Source organism: Papio anubis, chromosome 9 (genome assembly GCF_008728515.1).
Source record: "Papio anubis isolate 15944 chromosome 9, Panubis1.0, whole genome shotgun sequence".
Lineage (NCBI taxonomy): Eukaryota > Metazoa > Chordata > Mammalia > Primates > Cercopithecidae > Papio > Papio anubis.
Genome location: NC_044984.1, coordinates 25,663,461 through 25,685,468, shown reverse-complemented (window position 1 = coordinate 25,685,468; position 22,008 = coordinate 25,663,461). Strand labels below are relative to the sequence as shown.

At 39.3% G+C, this 22,008-nt stretch overlaps 1 protein-coding gene across 2 annotated transcripts in view; it reads left to right on the top strand.

The window, feature by feature from the left end:
• The first annotated feature begins 483 nt into the window (after nt 1-483).
• The window catches only part of ITPR2 (inositol 1,4,5-trisphosphate receptor type 2), a 491,137-nt gene continuing 469,612 nt past the window's right edge, over nt 484-22,008 (top strand). For both annotated transcript variants that reach the window (XM_009180421.4, XM_009180422.4), the window contains exon 1: nt 484-866. In XM_009180421.4, the coding sequence (XP_009178685.1) occupies nt 775-866 (92 nt within the window). In that variant the 5' untranslated portion in view covers nt 484-774. The remainder of the gene's footprint in view (nt 867-22,008) is intronic.

Sequence of the window (22,008 nt, the reverse complement as noted above, 5' to 3'; positions counted from 1 at the left end):
CCGCCAACTCTCACCCTCCCTGCCCCCATCAAGCTCCTTCGCTTTCCCAGACAGCGGCTGTCGCGCCCCAGGTCCGGCCTCTCCAGGGCGGCCGCACGCGCCCGCTCCCCGGTCCGGGTACCCCGTCACTCCTACAGCGCCGCCCAGCGTCGCGTCCCCGAGCAGCCCGGTGCGGCGGCAGCGGTTTCCCGGGTGGCCCGGCCTCCCGAGGGTCGCCCCGCCCCGGCCCAGCTCCGCCCCCGGCCGCCGCTCCCTGATTGGCCGCCCCCCCACCTCTCCCGGGCTCCTCTCCTCCCCCTCGCCCAATGGGCACCCGCACCTGGTCCAAAAATTCCCCCGAGGGGACCGAGGGGGCTCTGCCACTTCCAGCTCCCGCCCGGCGGCTGTGACTGCCCCGGCGAGTCGCAGAGCGGGGAGTGGACACGGAGTAGGGAGCGGAGAGGGAAGGAGGAGGAGGAGCAAAGGTGTTGGAGAGAAAACTTCAGAAAGGAACAGGAAACCTGCCGGGGAGGCGGCGGCGGCTGCGGCTTCTCTGGGCGCCCGGGCAGCGCTCTTCGCGGGGTGTCCGCAGCTGCGGCTTGGCCCCTGCCTGGCTTCCCCGGCGCGCACGCACGGCTGAGCCGCGACGCTTGGTGGCTCGGGCCGTGCCCTCCGCCGCGACTCTTGGCCGCTGCCGTCCCGTGCTCCGATCCGCTCGTGCCTCGGCGGCTCCCTGGAGAGAGCGGCGAGGGCGCAGGGAAGAGGAGGGACGTCCACTGTGGAACATGAAGCAGCATGACTGATAAAATGTCCAGCTTCCTCTACATAGGGGACATCGTGTCCCTGTACGCGGAGGGCTCGGTCAACGGCTTCATCAGCACCTTGGGGTAAGCGGGAGACGCGGGCTGGGCAGCGCTCGCGCTCCGGGTCCTGGGAACCCGTCCCTGTCCCTCCTCCGCCTCCAGGTCCTCCCGCTGCCGCGTGCGGTGGCCCGGCCGGGCAGGGTCGGCGCCCGCGGACAGTGCCGTGCGCTCGGCTCTCTTGCTCGCCCGCTCGCAGGAAGCTGCCCTGAGAGGCAAGACTTTTTCAGCAACTTCGTAATCTCGAGCTCAGAGACACATCAGAAAGGAGGAAGTGATTCAGAAGCCCGGAGACGGGCCCGGCGAAGAGGTCTTCGCTGGCTTTTCCCTGGGTTGTTTTGATTAAAATGTGTGCTTGTTTTCCCTGGAAGGTAAAACAAAACACCCCCCTTTTCCACCGTTTCTCGCTACCGTTCTCAGCCCCTGGTCTCTCAGTGCCGGGTTTGAAAGAGCAGTCGATAAAAGTCCGTGGCCTTGGACCTGAAATTCAAGCGATGTGGTGAGCCGAAGTGTGGCGTTGTCCTGCGGGAGGAGCTCACTGTCCCCTCTTCGCTGAAGCAGTTTCCTTTTGGCCTTGCCGAACGAGGACTCGCCCCACCAGCCTGGGCAGCCCTAGGGGCATCCGCAGCGCTGTGACCCTTGGACGTCTCTGAGGGCTTCCTGGGTTCTAGAACTCAGACCTGCTATCTCCCCTTCCCAGGCCTTGGCCCACTGAAATGCTGAGCCTCTTTTGGAATTTAGCCAAGTGAAGAGTTCTTGAGATTCGAGTTGGATGGGGAAAAAAAAAAAAAAAAAAAATATATATATATATACACACACACACACACACACACATACACACACATATGTATATATTTATGTTTATGAATGAGGGAAATATATAAATATGTTTATATATTTTATGTATATGATACATATATATATAAAAACAGTGTGCTAAATGGTTAAATAGGACTTCCTTGTTTTCTCTCTGTTCTAATTGGAAATAGCAGTGTGCAGTTTAATTGCACGCAGCAGTATATTTTGATGCACAGGAAATTTTTTGTTACCTAATTTGAGCACTTAGATCCCCCCGCCCCACATTTCAGGCTGTGGAACTGGTGTTTCCACTCCTATCTGGCTATGGTTTTCAGCTGTTAAGCTTTGAGGCAGATGACTTAACCTGCAGTGTCCCTGGCCAGTGACTTTGAGCTGTGTTGTAACGGAATGCTGCCTACTAAACACTGGGACATGGAAATCACCAGTGCTTCCACAGTTCCTGTTACTTGTGCATTCCCCCTAATGAGTGAAAGAAGGGAGGTAGATTTAATTCAGTCCCTTTTCCATCAGTGTTACTTTCTTATGCAACTAAAGTGTGGAAGGAAAACCATGTTAGTGCCAAGTGCTTCTGCTGGATTTGTGAATCATGAGCTACCACTGTTTTTGAAATCATTCATGATACAAGTTCAGTTTTTGGGCCCCCAGCAACATTTTGCAGGTGGACCCTGCTGCTCTTTACCCTCCGTAGACTCTCCAGGTGTGTGTGTGATGTAGTAGTTAAGCAGAGGGGGTTCCATGGACAGAATACTTGGGGTTTGAATTCTGGCCCTTCCACTTGTAAACCTTATGACCTTGGGAAAGTTACATAATCTCTCTGTGCCCCAATCTCCTCAGTTCTACAAATGGGAATAAGCATGATTTCTACCTCATAGGGTTGTGGTGAGAAAGAAGAGATTAATATATGTAAAGTGCTTAGCACGGTACCTGGCGCATTATAAGCACTTATGTGTTAGCTACTGTAGTAATTATCATTGCCTTGGTGACTGTGAGCCATAGTTGTATTTGTGGACAAAATAATAACAAGGACTAGGAATACAGTACAAAACCTAGACAAAGAAAAGAACTTTTTTTAGTGTCTTATTCAGCAAAGGTATGCTTATGGATAACTTATAAAACAAATACCAGAAGGACTATAGATGGCAAATCAGGAAGCTACAAGTTTAACAGTTATGGAGTCGACCCTGATCATTTTAGAGATTAGGACTTGAGGTTAAGAGAAACGAAGCTACTAACCCAAGAAACAGAGGGCATTGATGCCAGAAGCTGGAACTCTAACCCTGTCTCCAGATTTCCAGCCAAGAGTGCTTTTCTTTGGTTATAGATAATAATCTTTAAACCTTGAGAAAAATAAGCTAGAATAACCTTTAATGTACAGTATACATTTGTGTAAATATTTCTGATTTGTATTCAACTTTCTTGTTGGTGTTTTGAAGGTTGAGCTTCCTTAGTATGTTTTTGTGCAATATATTATTTTTCTGTTAATGAACTGAGTCTTGTTAAAGTTAATATGACAAAGTCTTGGGGCTGCTAGATTCTAAGGTGAAGAAGGGTCTTTAGAAATGCTGCCACTGGGCTGGGCGCGGTGACTCATGCCTGTAATCCCAGCACTTTGGGAGGCCGAGGCAGGCAGATCAGTTGAGGTCAGGAGTTTGAGACCAGCCTGGCCAACATGGGGAAACCCCATCTCTGTTAAAAATAAAAAATTAGCCGGGCATGGTGGCGGACGCCTGTAGTCCCAGCTACTTGGGAGGCTAAGGCAGGAGAATCACTTGAACCTGGTAGGCGGAGGTTGCAGTGAGCCGAGATTGCACCACTGCACTCCAGTCTGGGGGAAAGAGTGAGACTCTGTATCAAAAAAACAAGCAAAACAAAACAAAACAAAACAAAACAAAAAGAAATGCTGCCATTGGTGAAACTTAGTGCTTTGATTGGATATTCTTTTCCTGAGATAGACTGCTCAGAGTTTCTTTTTCTAGTACTCTAGAAGTCAGGGGTTGGATATGACCGTGCCTCCCTCCTGGTACTTGCTTCTGAACATCTTTTCAAAGAGCAGTTATAGTAAAAGTCATTGCTGATGTGCCTAATGCAGTTTCCTGGCTTTCACTGCAATAGTGTTCAAAGGATACTCAAGGGAAGCATAGTGAGCCTAGGACTTAAATGGACCCTGGGTGGAGTGAATCTATTTATAGAACAATTAAGACAAACTGTAAAATTAAAAATGCCGTGGTCCAGCCTGGGCAACATACGAAGACCCTGTCTATACAAAAAATATAAAAAAATAGCCAGGTGTGGTGGTGCACTCCTGTGGTCCCAGCTGGCCCCAGTTACTTGGGAGGCTGAGGTGGGATGATCACTTGAGCTTGGGAGGTCAAGGCTGCAGTGAGCCACAATCACATCATTGCACTCCAGCCTGGGTGACAGACAGCCCCTGTTTAAAAAAAAAAAAAAAAGAAAAGAAAAAACACAACGGTGCTGTGAAATCTCACTTGACAAATGTGCATCAAGTTTTAATGATGCATAAAAATATAGCACTTTTCTACTTTGCAAACATGGCAGTGCAGAAAGCATTAATTTTTTATAATAAAAAATTGGGAATATCAAAAAATTAAACCTGAAATTATTATTTTATTAATGAACATTTCCAAATTCTGCTGTATGTGAGCTATGCAAATAATGTTGCAAACACTTGAAAGTTGCTTTCAGAAAGCATCTGGCACCTCATTGAAAAAGGCTCATGTAATTTCTAACGAAACCATGCTGTTCATTTGCTATTCTTCTAAATATTAAATTTAAAATTCATATAAGAGAGAAGAGGAAACTTAGGAAGAAAGAAATGAATTTATTTTCCTGACCATAAGTCTTCCATCTCAACAGAACTATGTGAGCTCTTGTGCCCAGGGATGTCGGTTTGCCCACGGCTCCTTGCAGTCCTCTACTCTGTACCTCCAGCCATCGGAGTGCGTATTTCTGTGGCAGTTGTTAGATAAGATGCTAAAACTGACTTTTGGCTTTGATAACTAAACCAAAATACTTTATCCTAATTTAAACTGAAGTATTTTGTGCTAAAAATCTCATCGATTTTTATTAACATGTGGGTGGTTTTCAAAGTTGGGGATTCCGTAAATAAAATAATTTCCTAAAATTCAGGGGTGAAAAAGTTTTAGCTGTTGAGAAATATTCCCATTTAATTTCATAATGGCTTAATTAAGGCCATTTGATGCTTTTATCCTGAGAAGTCAGACTGATTCATGATTTTGTTCCTTCTGCTTTCTGTCTGTGACATTGCAGTTTTTTAATGGTCGGTCGTGCTTGGTTTTAGTACTTTCTTAAGGCTGTAGACTCACATTGGGCTCAGATTTTTAGGAGTTGTAAAACTCATGGGAACATATGTCTGTGCCACGTGAAATCTTATCTAGGTACATGTTGGGGTAGCACCCCCTATTTTTTACCTCGGAGTACAGTTGGTAGGTATTTTATTTTGCAGTTGGTTTTAGGGCTATGAAACCAAAGCAGAGTGGTAGTTGTAATTTCTCATTGTCTTGTTGTGGGGTCATTATATGTACATATCCTGCGTCAAAGACACAGTACATCTCTCTAGCTGAATTTTCTTTCTCTTCTGTTAGTTGGAGGTCTGTTGTTCCAGGTCTGCTGCTAATTAGCCATGTGGCCTTGTTCCTATCGTTTATTCTTTTTTCATGTCAGCATGTCTTCCTGAAAACTAAGAAGGGGAGAAGATGCTGTTGCCCATACCCCTGGGGGTATTATAAAAGCAAGTGATAGAGACAGAAAGAAAAGATTTCTTTTTTAGAAAATTGCTAGGAAAATCTACATTATGCTTATATTTTTGCATGTCAAATTGCACATTTTCTTCAAAGGCGTATGAATTGTTAAAGTGAATCAGATTGGAGACATTGACACTGTATATATTTAGCCGAAATTTATTCTACTGTCATATTAAAAACACAACGGGGGAGCTAAAAATTAGACTAAAAGTTTTTGATTTCCATTTTAGCTCTTCATCCATGCATGATGGTTAGTAGCATGATGCTTTTTCAAAGTCAGCTTAGCAAGGTGTTTAATGAGAACTGAGTTTACACAGTATTTCAAGATAATGAATAGACATTTATTTGCAAATAAATCTTGTTTGATTTTAATGTTTAGCGTGTAAATATGTTTTGGATGATATATATTTTTACTATGTAGTTGCTGGGTATTTTTGCCATAAGGTAATGAATTTTTCAGCTGGAAAAGTCATGGAGTTTCACTATATTTGAGTTTACCAGGCCCCTCTTGGAGGCCCCTCTGACTGGAGATGTGGGAGGATTTTCTTAGGCCTAGTGACCCAGCTTCTCAGGTTGATTTATCAGTCTGTTTGTGTAAAATTTGAATGCCCTAGTTGCAAAGATTGGCATTTCTCCTTTTTTCCCCATTATCCTTTACCTGTATTTACTAGATGTTTCTGAATCTTGAATTGTTGCAAGCCAAGTTACAGTTATTGTTCTTTTCTCTGTGTAAGTGCAAAGGGGCCTGGTTTGTATTTCCTAATTTAAAATTTCATCTAAAGAATCAATGTAAGAAATACTTGTATTGACTTATGGACAGTTGCTTTAAATCCCATTGGGTGAAGATGGTGAATATATTTTAAATAAACTATTTTTATTTTCTACTGGCATGTCTTAAGGTTATAGTTTTTGTGTCTCTTTTAAAGGTGAAGGAGGGAGTCTTGGGATATGCTGTCCAATTTCGAATGTAGTGTTGATTGTCCCTTTCTCCTCCTTCCATTTTTTCTATACTAGGATTTGTCTTTCTTGTTGCTGCCACATCTGATGACAACAGATATTCACATTTCTGTGTACATCAACTTGACCAATGGTCAGGTACCACAGAGTAGGGACTGAGCATAGCAGAATTCTTGGGATAGTGGGATAGTAGAATCAGTGAAAGGTGCATCAGTCCTTCCTTGGCTGTTCTCGGCATGGTTGAGGGGTTAGTAAATGATAAGTATGTATGTGTGTGTGTGTGTGTGTGTGTGTGTGTACGTCTGTATATGTATGTTTAAGTGATAGCTACCTTTGCCTTGAGGTTTCTTCTCAGGATCGCCTCAGAACCAACATCTAGGGGTTAAGGTCTCAGTAACTATCCGGTGACTACCAATTGATATGCTGACTTCAAAGCATCATAAGCATCATCAGCATAGTCTCTTAGTCAGAGTGACAAAGGATTGGAGTCCTTATTTTTACTTCCTGCTTCATTTTGGCCAATGCAATTAACTTTTCCATTCTTTTGTTTCCATGTTCAGGGATGGATGTCTGGTAGGGTGATGGGGAGGGGGAGTCACACAGTTTATAATTCTGACTTAATTCCTTAGATGAATGAGATCGTGTAACTGTTTACATTTTACTATTCCCAATTGTGGTCCCTCAAATTTCTCTTCCTGATCTTTTTTCCTGCTAAACATTTTTGAGGTTTAACTAGTTGTAGATTTGGTTTATTATCTTATTTAATTATGCTGTTTTTATTATAGTTTTAAAAATATTTTCCTCAATAGGCCTTTTTTTTTTTTTTTTTTTTTGAGGTGTGACCACGGCTCACTGTAACCCTGAACTCCTGGGCTCAAGTGATCCCTCCACCTCAGCCTCCCAAAGTTCTAGGATTACAGGTGTGAGCCATGACACCTGGCCTCAATAGGACTTTTTGATCAGTGGGGAGTTGTAGATGAAGCTTGGAATGGTTATAATTAACTTTTATTTTTGTATAAGATGTTTAGTATCTTCCAAACAGAACCCTTCCAAATGACGGCTGTTGTTTCCTGCCATAACCAGGCATATAAGCTTAGCATTGTTTTGGCTAAGGCATATGATAATGTGATAAATATATCTAAAAGTCCATTGGACATTTGCATGTGTGTTCACTGTGGAGGAAGAAGATGACAGAAGCTTGAATACTGAGTTGTTTTGGAAAGTCTAAGTGTTAGAAGTGTGATGTTGTGGAACTTGAAATTAACTCAAGTACAAAGAGAGTTTCTGAAGTGGTGAACATTAAGTATTTAAAGCTGAAAGGGCGACTATTTCTTAAACCTAAAAGTCATTCTATAAATACCATTGCAGCTTTTCAGCCCCCTGTGGCAATGAGAGCTCAGTCAAGTAAACAACCACCCCTCCTCAAGAGCCCTGATGGCTTGACTTTGATAGAAGAGAATTCAGAGGCAACTGCTGGGCTTCATTCTAGGTGTAACAGGGGCATTTTCTTTTTGCACAGGTAGTGCTTTTCACAATGACACTTTTTTTTTGGTAACTGTTCTCATGCAGATAGTGTGTAGATAACTTAGAGAATATAGACAGAATACTATAGACTCAAACTTTAAAACTTACATTCCAGGCAGAGGGTCTTCATATATAAATATAAAACAAGTAACAGTGGACTTTTATGACCAATTTATATTCTAATAACAGCAAATTTTCTGGTTTTTTAGATATCAGAACTTGGTAATAGATCACTGCATTATAATCAGATGTGAACTTTTAATGATCGTTCATTCATTCATTCACTTATTTTTATTTTTTATTTTCTTCGGAGACAGGGTCTTGCTCTGTTGTCCAGGATGGAGTGCAGTGGCGTGATCTCGGCTCACTGCAACCTCTGCCTCCTGGGTTCAAGTGATTCCTGTGCCTCAGTTTTCAGAGTACCTGGGATTACAGGTGTGCGCCACCATGTTCGGCTAATTTATTGTATTTTTAGTAGAGATAGGGTGTTGCCGTGTTGGTCAGGCTGGTCTCAAACTCCTAACTTCAGGTGATCTACTTGCCTTGGTTTCCCAAATTGCTGGGATTACAGGCATGAGCCACTGCGTCCAGCCCATTTGCTTATTTAATGAATAAAACTGTGCCTTTTGAATGTATTGATGGCATTTTTTGGTGTCATGTTTCTACTCCCATGATGACTTAGATGTGAATGTTTAAAAATATAAGCTATATAAGCTTTAGAAATATAAGCCATATAAGCTTTAGAAAACCACAATTTTAATAAAAAATTTTCAAAATGATATATATGGAAACTAGAACAGCATATTAGCAGTGGTTGACTCTTTATGGTGAGTATGTAGATGATTTTAATTCCAATTTTTATTTCTTCTGTATTTCCCAGTTTTATGTATGTTTTTAAAATTAAACATCTATTACTTTTATAGCCAGGAAAGTTAACTAAAATGGTTTTTAGGGACTCTTCAATTTCTTATTACTGTTAATCAACAATATTTACATTAAAAAGCATAAATAAATTATTTTCCTAGTTATGGTCAGTGGAGGAAAACCACCAACTGAGAAACTGTTATTACTGAAATAGACAGTCATATATTTCCCATGAAAATTTTTTTCCTGGTTATTATTGGTATTTTAAAGTGTATTGTGGAAAAAATGTTTGATCAGTAATGCTGAGCAATTAAGTGGGTTGATTTAACTCATGTAGTAAATGTATACAGATGATAACGATTTACAATGGTTTGATAGTTTGATTTACAATTTTTCAACTTTATGATGGTGCAAAAGTAATATTCAGTAGACACCATATTAGAGTACTCATATAACCATTCTGTTTTCAACTTTCAGTATATAGTGTTCAATAAATTACATGAGCTATTCAACACTTTTATTACAAAATAGGCTTTGTATTTGCCCAGTGTAGGCTAATGTAAGTGTTCAGAGAACATGTGAAGAAGGTTAGGCTAAGCTATGTTGTTTGGCAGGTTAGGTGTATTAAATGAATTTTTGACTTAGAATATTTTCAACTTACAATGGGTTTATTGGGATGTAACCCCATTGTAAGTTGAAGAGTATTGGTAGTCTTTTATTTTAGAAGTCTATTGACACATGTAAGAAGTATCCATTTTAGCACGGCTGACTTGTTCATTTTAGTAATCTTAGTACTCACTATGAAACTTTTATTGCTTGAGTCAACTTCTATAGTATTAGTTTTTGAGGAGTTTTGTGTGTGTGTGTAATTGAAATTTAATCAACTGTTTTTGTTGACTATCTTTGAAACAGATGGATTAGCTCTCTCGAAATTCAAATCAATAATGGGTTAACAATAGCTATTATACAGTTTATACCAACCTATCCAAAGATTTCCAACCTTGAATTAAGAATAAGTTAAAATATCAGGTTATTTAGACAAAACTTTAATCATATAATTTAAAATGTGAAAATGTGTCCACATTAAGACACATGTGACTATCCTGGCGATGTGGTTTATGTCTGAAGCATGCTGCAGAATGACTCATTAATTCATTCAGTAGATATTTCTTGAGCCCTTTCTGTGTGCCCGGGAATATGTGTAAAGAGATGCCAGATATAAAGCTGTTTTTAATTATTATCTCAATGGATTAATTAATTAATTTGTTATTTTAATTGTTATCTGAAAAGCTTACTCTTCCTTTGCGAATTTGTAGTATGGCTCTTGGCTACGATCTGTGGGAAACATCAAGGCATTTAACACTTTTTTTGCTCTCAGCGTTGCAAATGTTGCCAGGTCAGGAATGGACACTGTCTTAATCTTGTATGCTCAGCACCTGACAAAATTGCTGGTATAGAGTAGGTGTTTAATAAATATTTGTGCAACTATTGTAGTTATTATTTAGCAATGGAGATAACACTGGTATTGAGTAACTGCAATATCAGGCAATTTTTTTTCAAATGCTCAAAAAGATGATTAAAACAGCACCATAGAAAGTCAGAAGAGTCAGATTCTTTCTCTCCTGATTGGGATGACCTGGCGGGAGCTTCAAGGAGGCGGCAGCATTTTCGCTGAACTTGGAAGGATTATTAGAATGGATATTTGTCTCAAACCTATGCCCATGATTGATCATGTATTCTTGGTACTTTTTTCTTTCTTTTAAAAGAATTGGTAAAATTTTACTGTCCGTTTTAATAGCTCCAAAAAACTAAAGCAAACAATTCAATATTGTTGAGATATGCAAAGATAGAAGAAATTATCTGAGAACCTATTTTATGCTTATTTTCCAAATGCGAGAGGTTTAAGCTTGGTTCAGATCCTCTGAGATTAAGATGGCATTCCATCCTTGTCACATATGGTGAATTTACTGAGACCTGAGATAATGAGGCTAGGACTATAAAGCCCAGTCGGGAAGAAACTTGGCAGTTGCTTGGGAGAAATTTATGCCACTTACCCAGTGCCTTTGGCTATTATATTTTTACTTCCTTTCCCCGTATTTGTTTCTATCCCTAGTATTTCATAGTAGTTTTTCTTCATGAATCACGAACTTAAGTAGAATTGTATAAATGCCTGGAAACATTGGCAATATGGACATATTTTCATCGAATATTAAGAAATATTTTAATGGTTCTTAATATAGCACACACATACATGAGTTTCCCACTTGGTATAGAATACCCTGCTGGTATGTATCGAGTCCATCATGCTCTGTTTTCCTTTTGGTGTTTTAACATGTTTAAAAAGCCATAGATAGATTCCCATGAATGTAGGGAAGACTAAAAGAAGTGAACAAAGCAAAATCTGAGTTCTTAGACTTCAACTATGTGTTAATGAGTTTCTATCTATTACTGAGATGTTTGAGTCACTGTACAAATATCATCATAAAAATTTCTTTGTGCAGATTACAAAATGCTGGACTTTTATTATATATTAATTATCCCAGAGATTTCCTCGACAGAGTCCTAGAGAAAACTTAGATTTTTAGTGAAGTAATATCTAGTTCTCTAGCTCTCTGAGATCCTGGAAGGACTAATTATGAAATAATCACTAAGGAAAAGAGGATTCTTCTCATTATGTAGGGAACTTATATGGATCATCAGAGCTAAAGATAAGAGCTCAAATGACCAGAAAAGCAAACAAAACCCAACAAAAGCCCAATAAATAAAACTGGTTTAAAACCTGTTAATTTTCTAATGGCAAATCAAAATGTATTATCTGTAAAAATTTCAGAGAATAGAGTACTCACGAACTCAAGTTGCAGCTCACATTTAATTAAATTATTTGCAAACCTTGTAGTGAATTGCCCTGGAACTCTTGAAAACAATTTTTAGGCATCCCTTATTATCCTCATTCTTACTATTTGATCTCAAAAGCTCTAAAGATTTGGAAAGCAAGGGATACTTGGATATCACTTTGCCCACATGGATGAAGTTTAAGAATTGAAAAACTCTATTAGAAGTAACGTTCTTTGTTGGTAAGGAACAGAAACCGTCTCTGACTAGCTTACAGAAAGAAGGAAATTTATTGTGAGAATACTGGAGGAGCTCCAAGAAATAAAATGATGAGCTCAACAACTGAGCATCAGGAGAGGCAGGAACCTAGGGCTGCTGTTGGAATCTCAATAGCAGGACCTACTCTCTGGGTCCCATCATATCCACGACTTGAATCTAGCAATTTCTGTATTCAGTGTCCCTCTCTTTAAACTTCAAATTATGAGGTGACAGAATTTGGCCGCACTTGGATCAGGATTAATCATTAATATCCATAAAGGCAAGTGGCAGTGCCCAGATCTGGCTATCGGGGGAATCACTGTGACCAGAGCACTGTGACCATTTCTGCTTGCTGCGGGGGCAGTGTGGTATGGGGGACAGAGAACAAAGACGCTGGGTGTGAGCTGGATTTCACTGCTTACTAGGCACCTTAATAGTGAGATTTTAGTGCCTTTTAAAGTAAATCGTGATAAAATATACATAAAATTTATCATTTTAACCATTTAAAAAGGTACAATTCAGTGATATTAAGGACATACACAATGTTGAGCAACCATCACTGCTCTCCATTTCCAGAACTTGTTTTTACTATGCCAAACAGAAGCCCTGTATCCTTTAGACAATAAATTCCCATTCTTTCCTTCTCCCAGCCCCTGGTAACCTCTAGTCTACTTTCTGTCTCTATGAATTTGCCTATTCTAGGTACCATGTATAAGTAAAAACATGCAATATTCGTCCATCCTTTCGTGTGTCTGGCTTGTTTTACTTAATGTTTTCAAGGTTCATCCATGTTGCAGCACATGTTAGTACTTCATTCCTGTTTATTGAGAATACTATTCCGTTGTAGACATATGACTCATTGTGTTTATCCATTCGTCAGTGGATGGACATTTGGGTTGTTTCCACTTTTTGGCTATTATGAATAATGCAGCTGTGAATATTTATGTACAAGATGTTGTGTAGACATATATTTTTAAAAATTCTTTTAGGTTTATACTTAGCAGTGGAATTTCTGGGTCATATGGTAATGCTATGTTTAACATTTCACCTTGGCCTTTCCTATTTGCTTTACCCTGTGTTACCTTTCCTTCCTCCATATAATCTTATTACATACAATATAATTTATTATTTATTGTATCCATTGGGTATCTGTCTACCTCAATAGACTGTAAGTTCTTTGAAGGCAGGGATCTTTTTGTTTTGCCACTGAATATCTCAAGCGCTTGGCTCTATAAATATTAATAAATATTTGTTGCATTACCATATACATATTTTATTTTAAAATCTCTAAGTAGCTGTTAACATCAGTCCCACTCTGGAAAAAAGTCAATATAATTTTTCGTATTTCTTTTTTACTTTGAGATTCATGGGCAATTCTTTTAAAATGGTTGGAAGTTGTCACTGGGTTTATGGTATCATTAAATCTTGCCATTATCAGTCTTTTAATAATCTCTTGTGTCGTATCTCTCTACACACTCAGATCAATATTGGTAAAACTTACACTCTGAAAAAGTAATGTACATGGCCTTTTCTTTTTTTGAGACCGAGTCTCACTCTGCTGTCACCCAGGCTGGAGTGCACTGGCACGATCTTGGCTCACTGCAACCTCCGGCTCCCGGGTTCAAGTGATTCTCCTGCCTCAGCCTCTGGAGTAGCTGTGACTACAGGCTTGTGCCACAATGCCCAGCTAATTTTTTTTGGTATTTTTAGTAGAGATGGGGTTTTGCCATGTTGTCCAGGCGGGTCTCCAACTACTGGCCCCAAGTGATCCACCTGCCTTGGCCTCCCTACAAGGCTTTTTTTGATGATTTGTATGCTATAGCCACATTAAAGAAAGGTTGATATTTCTGTAAATTCAGTTTTGTTTTTACATGCTCAAAGAGTAAATTTGTAAGCATTTTGTGAAGCCATTTCTTAATTTACATGGGCCTTTTCTCTTAGTGGGTAGTACATTGTACATGCAGGGAGACATTTTATACTTTAACTACTATTGACAGAAAAGTTTATTTAAAAAGAATTTACTGATAAAAATGCAGCGAGTAGTTGGGAAATTTGTAGTACTTTAGAAAAATAGAATAGAGCATATGACACTTTGTAATTTTCTTTTTAAAATTCAAGAATAAGTGTTTGGAAAATGATAAGCCTTTAAACACAGATTAAGGGGAACAAATGGGCAGTATTTTGTTCCTCGTTAATTTATATCATATCTATTGACTAAGTCTGTTGTAATGAGCTTTGCCTTAAGTCAATACCAAAAGATACAATATCCAGCCAATTTCTTCAAGAATTTGAAATTCTCCAGTGTTATTATTGACTCATGCTAGGAATCTTCATTGGCAGCAGTGTTACAAATGAGGACTTGTTTGAGAGTTATTTGCATATAGGACAGAGAAATAAAGTGAGCAATATAGATATGTACAAATTACAAAATAACTTGAAAAATAAAACAATATATTTTGATTTCTTCTGGTTCTAACATCCTATAATGCTCTTTGCTAGATATTTAAAAATGTAATATCTTTAGAAAAGCAATTTTGAGGTGAAGATACCAAATATTATCAGAATTTTGTTTCATTTCTATAACATCCAAGCTTATACTTATAACATTTAAGTATATCATACCAATAAAGATAGTGACTTAAAAAAAAATTCTGTTACCCAAATCACGAAACACAGTTACATGAGGAATCCAAAGTAAGTTAATGATTTAAGGAACAGTTACTGTGTTTGGCTAAAGTTTCAAGGTCATCGCTAATATTGGGGACATAACTACTTAAACATTTGCATTTCAGGTAGATCTTTGACTTCAACCATATTTTCAAAGACGATGATTTCAGTTCTGGTTCTTTACAGTAGCAGGGAAGGTAAAGAAAGGAATTTTGTTATACTCAGAGTCCTATACTTGTGGCTAGGAATGATAAATATTAAGTGACCTTTTAAGTTAAATCAAGATTTACTGTCAGTGAAAATGTTAGTTATTAAAAACTTGACCACTAATCCATGTGCAGGAATATTAATAAGTGAGAAAAGGACTTTTATTTACTTTTCTTCCTTTATTTACCTGACAGGCCATGATTTAATAGTTGAGTTCCAATTTAAAACCCATGCAAAGAATGAGCCTCCTTTCCTGGTCAGTACAAACGAAGTCATTGTTATCTGTTAGGGGAGAAACCAAATGGATCCTTTCAAAAAGTCTCAGTGGCTAAAGAATCTCTCAGAAGGTCTTTTAAAGTATTATCACATTGCAAATGTAAAAGCACTTTGTTAAGAATGGGAGAATCTGAATGAAGAACTATTTGGGTAAGTTGTCACATAGGAGTTCTGAGAGGCAATCATTTCTTTGGCAATAGATACCCATAAAGTGATTCTATAAACATTTACTAAAGATTAGATCAATATTTGTATTACACATTTTTTTCAAAATGGAAGTTATAATTAATCCAATAAATTCTAAACAATAACCACATTATTTAGTTTTAAACATATTTAATTTAACAAAATGCATGCTAATTTTAGTTTTTGTATCATAGACTGCTAGTGATTTCTCCAAATTCATTTTTCCCTTCTTCCATACTAATAGAAGTACTTGAGTTCGTGGGTACTCAGAATAAAGACCACATTTTCTAGCCTCCCTTGTAACCAGGTGTGGCCACAGACTATACTTTGCAGTCAGGTCTTTTAAGGAAGTATTTATTGCCTCCCCCACCCTCCCTCTGCTCCTACCCCATTCAACTGTTTGAAATATGGACATGGGAAAATGGCACCTTGGATCATACAGATGAGGTCAATCACTAGGGATAACGGAGCATCAAGAAATGAACCAGTTCTCCAGATGTCCTCAAATCCTGGCTCTACTATATACGGTCTAAAAAGATGAAACTAGGTGGGTAGACAAAAGCCAGATTATGTATTCCCTTTTAGGTGATAGGAAGTTATTGAAGGATTTTGAAGCAGGAGAATGAAATAATCAGACTTTGCTCTAGAAAAATCAGTCAGTGGTAAAAAGGAGGAATAGAGAAAGGCTGAAAATGGCAGGCAGAGGAGGACTTGATACACAGCAGCCTGCACCAAACAGCTGTAGTGGGGCTGAAAAGCAGCTTGTCAGCCGAAGCACTGAAGGACAGTGTCTTTAGTTTTTCACTTTAGGCCTAGAAAAGATGTATGAATTAAGATAGTCACCACTGCTGTCGAGGCTTTATTACTTTTGAAAACTGAGCATACAGATTTGAAGTTTCTCTTTCATTTGCTCACATTTGAATAACATGTCATTATACCCAGCATTACTGCAGGCTTTTGAGGTTTCTGAGATACAAACGTCATCTTGTGTCATTTCTCCTTCCTCTAGCTCTCTGCTTTGTGTGTACTGTGTTTTTTCCAAAGCGACTCTCGCTCTGTCGCTCAGGCTGGAGTGCAGTGGCGTGATCTCGGCTCACTGCAACCTCTGCCTCCCAGGTTCAAGCAGTTCTCCTGCCTCAGCCTCCCCAGTAGCTGGGACTACAGGCACATGCCACCACACCTGGCTAATTTTTTTTTTTTGTATTTTTTAGTAGAGATGGGGTTTCACCATGTTAGCCAGGATGGTCTTGATCTCCTGACCTCATGATCTGCCCGCCTCGGCCTCCCAAAGTGACCTTTTTGACCTTTCTAGTTACACAAACATTCTGAGCCTTTTTACATGCTTTTCCCTCTGTCTGGTCAATTTCCCATCTTACCTGCACACCACTCACCTGTTTGTTATGTAGATTTCCAGTTCTCTGACTCATCTGTAATGAACTGTTCCTGATCTCCCAGACTATGTGAGGCCCCTTTGCTATATCCTCAGATAGCACCATATTCTTTTCCTTCACAAAACTTATCGCGATTATGGTTTTAATTTTGCTTCTGTTTCTGTGAATATTGGATTCTGTTTGTTTCACCCACTATACTTTAAACTCTGTAAGGGCTGTGACTATGTCTGACTTTGCTAATAATCATGTCCTCGGATCTTTCACGATATCTCTCACATAGTAGATACTCAAGAAGTATGTTGAGGGAATGAAAAATGTTTTAGCATATGGTTAACACGGGCTTTTGGTTCCGACAAACCTGGTTTTATATGATGACTCCACTCTCTCATGGTGTGATCTTCAGAAGTTATATTTAATACTGAACACCTCAGTTTCCTTATCTGTAAAGCAGGATTATTGTTCAGTTTGTAGTATCACCATGACATTAATGGCAACTAACATATGTAAAACACTTAGTAAGTGTCAGGCTCATAGCATCAGATACCTAAAGTATTAAATACAAGGAAGCTATTATTATTTATATTATTAGTAGTATATCTGAAAAATCAGCATGAGTCTCTTTTTGGAAGCTTGGCTAAGTTCATATTACATTGATGTTAAAAGTTCTGCTGTATTATGTTTATATCATTTTTGCCGTACACTTGTTTTTTTTTTTTTTTTGCAACAGAGTCTCGCTCTGTCGCCCAGGCTGGAGCGCAGTGGTGCAATATCGGCTCACTGCAAGCTCTGCCTCCCAGGTGCACGCCATTCTCCTGCCTCAGCCTCCTGAGTAGCTGGGACTACAGGTGCCCACCACCACGCCTGGCTAATTTTCTGTGTTTTTAGTAGACATGGGATTTCACCATGTTAGCCAGGATGGTCTCTATCTCCTGACCCCGTGATCCGCCCGCGTCGGCCTCCCAAAGTGCTGGGATTACAGGTGTGAGCCACTGCGCTCAGCCGCAGTACACCTGTTTTTAAGCTGATATTTGTTTAATAGGCTGTTCAAAGGCATATTGCCTTATCTATTATTTATTTTGGTTTTGGTCTTTTTTTTTTCCTCCCTTACTTTGATAATGCATGCTACTCAGTTGCAGGTACTTGTGTTTATCTTTTGTTAATGGTTTGATGCATGCTATCCTTTTGATGTAATGCAAACACCTGAACTATATCAACATTAATAATAACATTAGAATTGCTTGGCATATATATATACAATATCTTCCTTGACTAGAATTTTCAACTTTTTAAGTATTTTAAAGCCAGCATGTTATTTTAGTTGCTAATATTTCATCCCGATTAGAACATAGTAATAGAAAGAAACAATTTAGTTTTATTTTTTGAGATAAAATGAGTGTTTGTTTTGGAGCCATTAGAATAGCTTTTGCATGTTTTCACTGGACAGATAGTGCCACTGTCCCTTCTCTGAGACTTCCTTTTTTTTTTTTTTTGAGACTGAGTCTTACTCTGTCACCCAGGCCAGAGTGCAGTGGCACAATCCTGGCTTTCTGAAACTTCTGCCTCCTGGGTTCAAGTGATTCTCCTGCCTCAGCCTCCTGAGTAGCTGGGGGCTACAGGCATGTATCACCACACCTGGCTAATTTTTGGTGGAGATGAGGTTTCACCATGTTGCCCAGGATGGTCTCAAACTCCTGACCTCAAGTGATTAACCCATCTCGGCCTCCCAGAGTGCTGGGATTACAGGTATGAGCTACTGTGCCTAGAGTCATATTCTGTTGGCTAAGAATTCTGATTGAACTTCTGTGACTGTTAGAGGAATTGGCAAAAACACTTATCTAGTTTGGATAATTAACCATTTTACAGATAAACAAATTTATTTAGGAAAATCTTGTCAAATTTTAAACAGTAACTAATCAAATTATTATGCTTACTTCTCTTGTAAATATTAATGATTTTTAGACAAGCCATTGGGATTGAAAAGGTGTAGAGTGTATTTTATTTCTGCTTCTTAGATCTACGTAATGAATAAAAATTATTCAGGCCCTAGCCTTCTTTCAGTTGTGCCACAAAAGGAGATTTTCCTCTTTATTGGAAACTTAGTATATACATGTATACAAAATATTGAAAAACCTTTAAAAAAATTAAAGCATTAAAAAACACTTTGAAGAATAAACCACTTTATAAACTCTTATTTGAAAATTTCTCTGTGAGAAAATATTTCTTTTTAGCTAACATAAATTCCTGATGGTGAAGTCTGAGCTAGTTTGCTATTTCTAGGGATTCTGGAGTACCTGGTGATGGAGAAGAGCTTGCAAAGTGCCACACTCCTGGATGTGACAAAGAACTGGTGTGTCTATTTTGTAACTCTTAATTTATTTTTATTTTGAATTTTGAAATTCATTCCTTCAACAGAACTGGTGTATCTGAAGACACTAGTTTTATTAGTTAGGGTGTTTTTTGGTTGCAAAAGTGAGAAAACTCAACTGAAGCAATTTTCACCCCCAAAGAGGACCTTGTGATCAAGGTAACTGAGAAATTTGGCATAATCTCCTAAGTCCCTTCATTCTGTGTCATCATTGGTGTTAGTCCTGCCCTTTGGCAGGTCTTATGTTTATGGCATGGCTGCTAGCCGCTCCAGCCTTACCTCTGTCCTCTTACACCAGAGCTGAAAAGAGTGCCTCATTCTCCTAAACTCCACAAAAAAACCACTATAGTTATTACTGTTGCAATGGCTGGCTCGATGATGGTCCAGCTGCTCTGATGGCAGAGATGATGTCATCATGAGTGGGACAAGAGCAGTTCTCCATTCTTCAGGCTCTGTTGCCAGAGGAAGGGCAGTGGATGATGGATAGGCAGAGACAACACATGTACACTGTGGCCAAATAAAATCGCCCCTTTACCTTCATGAAGCCACATTTCCTAAGTCCTTACACGCAGGATATAAAAATTGGAAGCCTTTAATGATTTTGGTATTGATACTATTCTTATTTCCAGTTCACTGCTCTGGGGCTTTATTTTAGGACTCTTTCCGGTGGCGTACCCTTCCTGATGGAAAGGAGAATTATCTGAGTCTTTCTGCATGCCACAAAGCCTTAATGCTCTGGTCTGGTCTAAACTTCACCTTGACATCAGCTAATGAAAAACAGGATTCTAAGGAAATCAAGGGTGGGGGTAATGGTGAGGGGTCAAAGAGGAAAGGCAGCAGTTGGGTGTGGCTAAATTATACCTCAGTAATGCTGCTATGAGATTTAAAAAGGGAGGGGAATTTCTGAAACAAACTTCCCAAATAAGCACATTATTCATAATAACAGAACTTTGATAAATGAATCTCATTCATAGAAGCATATATTTATGAATATTTCTCCCAGTAAATTTGTGAATATTCCCACTTTTAGCATAGATGCAAGTAGCTTATCTTGTGTCTATGAATAATTGTGGCTCTTTATGTGTACACAACAAGCATGAATTAATTATTGTAATGGAGATGAACACAAAGCAAGGTGTAATATAAGCAGGGTTTACAATTTTCAAAATTTAAAATTTAAATTTTATAAGTCAGGAATTGTTAATTTAGATCTCAGAAATTAGAAAATCTTACTGCTAAAATGCTTTTTATTAAAAATTCCCTAGTGTAACAAATATAATTTATGTTATGCTATAACTAAATAGGAATTATAATTAACATAATATTTGAAATGTGATCTTTATGTAACTTTTTTGAAAAGTCAAAGTAAAGTTTTTGCATTCTTAAAAGTCAATATCTTCAACTCATTTTTGTTTCTTTTATTTTAAGTATTTAAAACTCAAGTCCATGTTGTACTATTGAAGACATTGGTTGGTTATGACATGATTATCTAGAAAATCAAATTTAATTTCAAGGTTAAAGTTAAATCATTGAATAAATAGATGTTTGATAGTGGCTTTTTAAAGGCAGTGTTGTTTGCAGAGAGAGCTTCTCAAGCCCTTGGGTCTGAATTCTGTTCTGTCCTGAAGGAATTCTGAGAAATTGAACACTTCATTTAACGTCTGAATTCAATTCTTCATCTTTATACTGGGAGTACTGATAACACTTCTCTTGTGTTCCTCAGTGGTCCTTTGGAATTAAGAAATGACATTATACCTGTTTGAGTATCTGGAAAGCTGTAAGCTGTACTGGTACAGCTAGACATTTAAAAATTAGTATTAGTTTGCCTTTTTTTTTTTTTTTTTTTTTGAGACGGAGTCTCGCTTTGTCGCCCAGGCTGGAGTGCAGTGATGCGATCTCGGCTCACTGCAAGCTCCGCCTCCCGGGTTCATGCCATTCTCCTGCCTCCGCCTCCCGAGTAGCTGGGACTACAGGGGCGCACCACCACACCTGGCTAATTTTTTATTTTTACTTTTAGTAGAGACGGGGTTTCACTGTGTTAGCCAGGATAGTCTCCATCTCTTGTTCTCATGATCCGCCCACCTCGGCCTCCCAAAGTGCTGGGATTACAGGCGTGAGCCACCACACCCGGCCGTATTAGGTTTTTTTAAAATGGTAAAATCATAAGGTTAGCTAAACCTATTTATTAGCAGGAATTGAATCATATGACACATTTTAGTGCCAATGGATTATTTTTCTATATTTCTGTACTTTTTTTTTTTTTTTTTTGAGATGGAGTCTTGCTCTGTTGCCCAGGCTGGAGTGCAGTGGCATGAGCTTGGCTCACTGCAACCTCTGCCTCCTGGGTTCAAGCGATTCTCCTGCCTCAGCCTCCCGAGTAGCAGGGACTACAGGTGTGTGCCACCATGCCCAGCTAATTTTTTGTATTTTTAGTAGAGACAGGATTTTGCCATGTTGGCCAGGCTGGTCTTGAATTCCTGGCCTCAAGTGATCCACTCCTTGGCCTCCCAAAGTGCTGGGATTGCAGGCGTGATCTACCACGCCCAGCTCTAGATTTTTTTTTTTTTTTTTTTTTTTGAGACGAAGTCTTGCCCTGTTGCCCAGGCTGGAGTGCAGTGGCGCTATCTCGTATCACTGCAAGCTCCGCCTCCCGGGTTCACACCATTCTCCTGCCTCAGCCTCCCAAGCAGCTGGGACTACAGGCGCCCGCCATCACGCCAGGCTTATTTTTTGTATTTTGTTAGTAGAGACGGGGTTTCACTGTGTTAGCCAGGATGGTCTCGATCTCCTGACCTCGTGATCTGACCGCCTCAGCCTCCCAAAGTGCTGGGATTACAGGCATGAGCCACCGTGCCCGGCCGCCCGGCCCTAGATTTCTATACTTTGAAAAACAGAACAATATTTCCTCTTCTGCAGTGATGCAAATAGGAAGAAAATGTTGAATTAGTTTCATATCCAGGTATTTTCTTGATTTTATTTTGTGTTTATTGATGAAGAAACATATTTAGAAAACAGAAATAATTTAGGTTCTATACAAAATT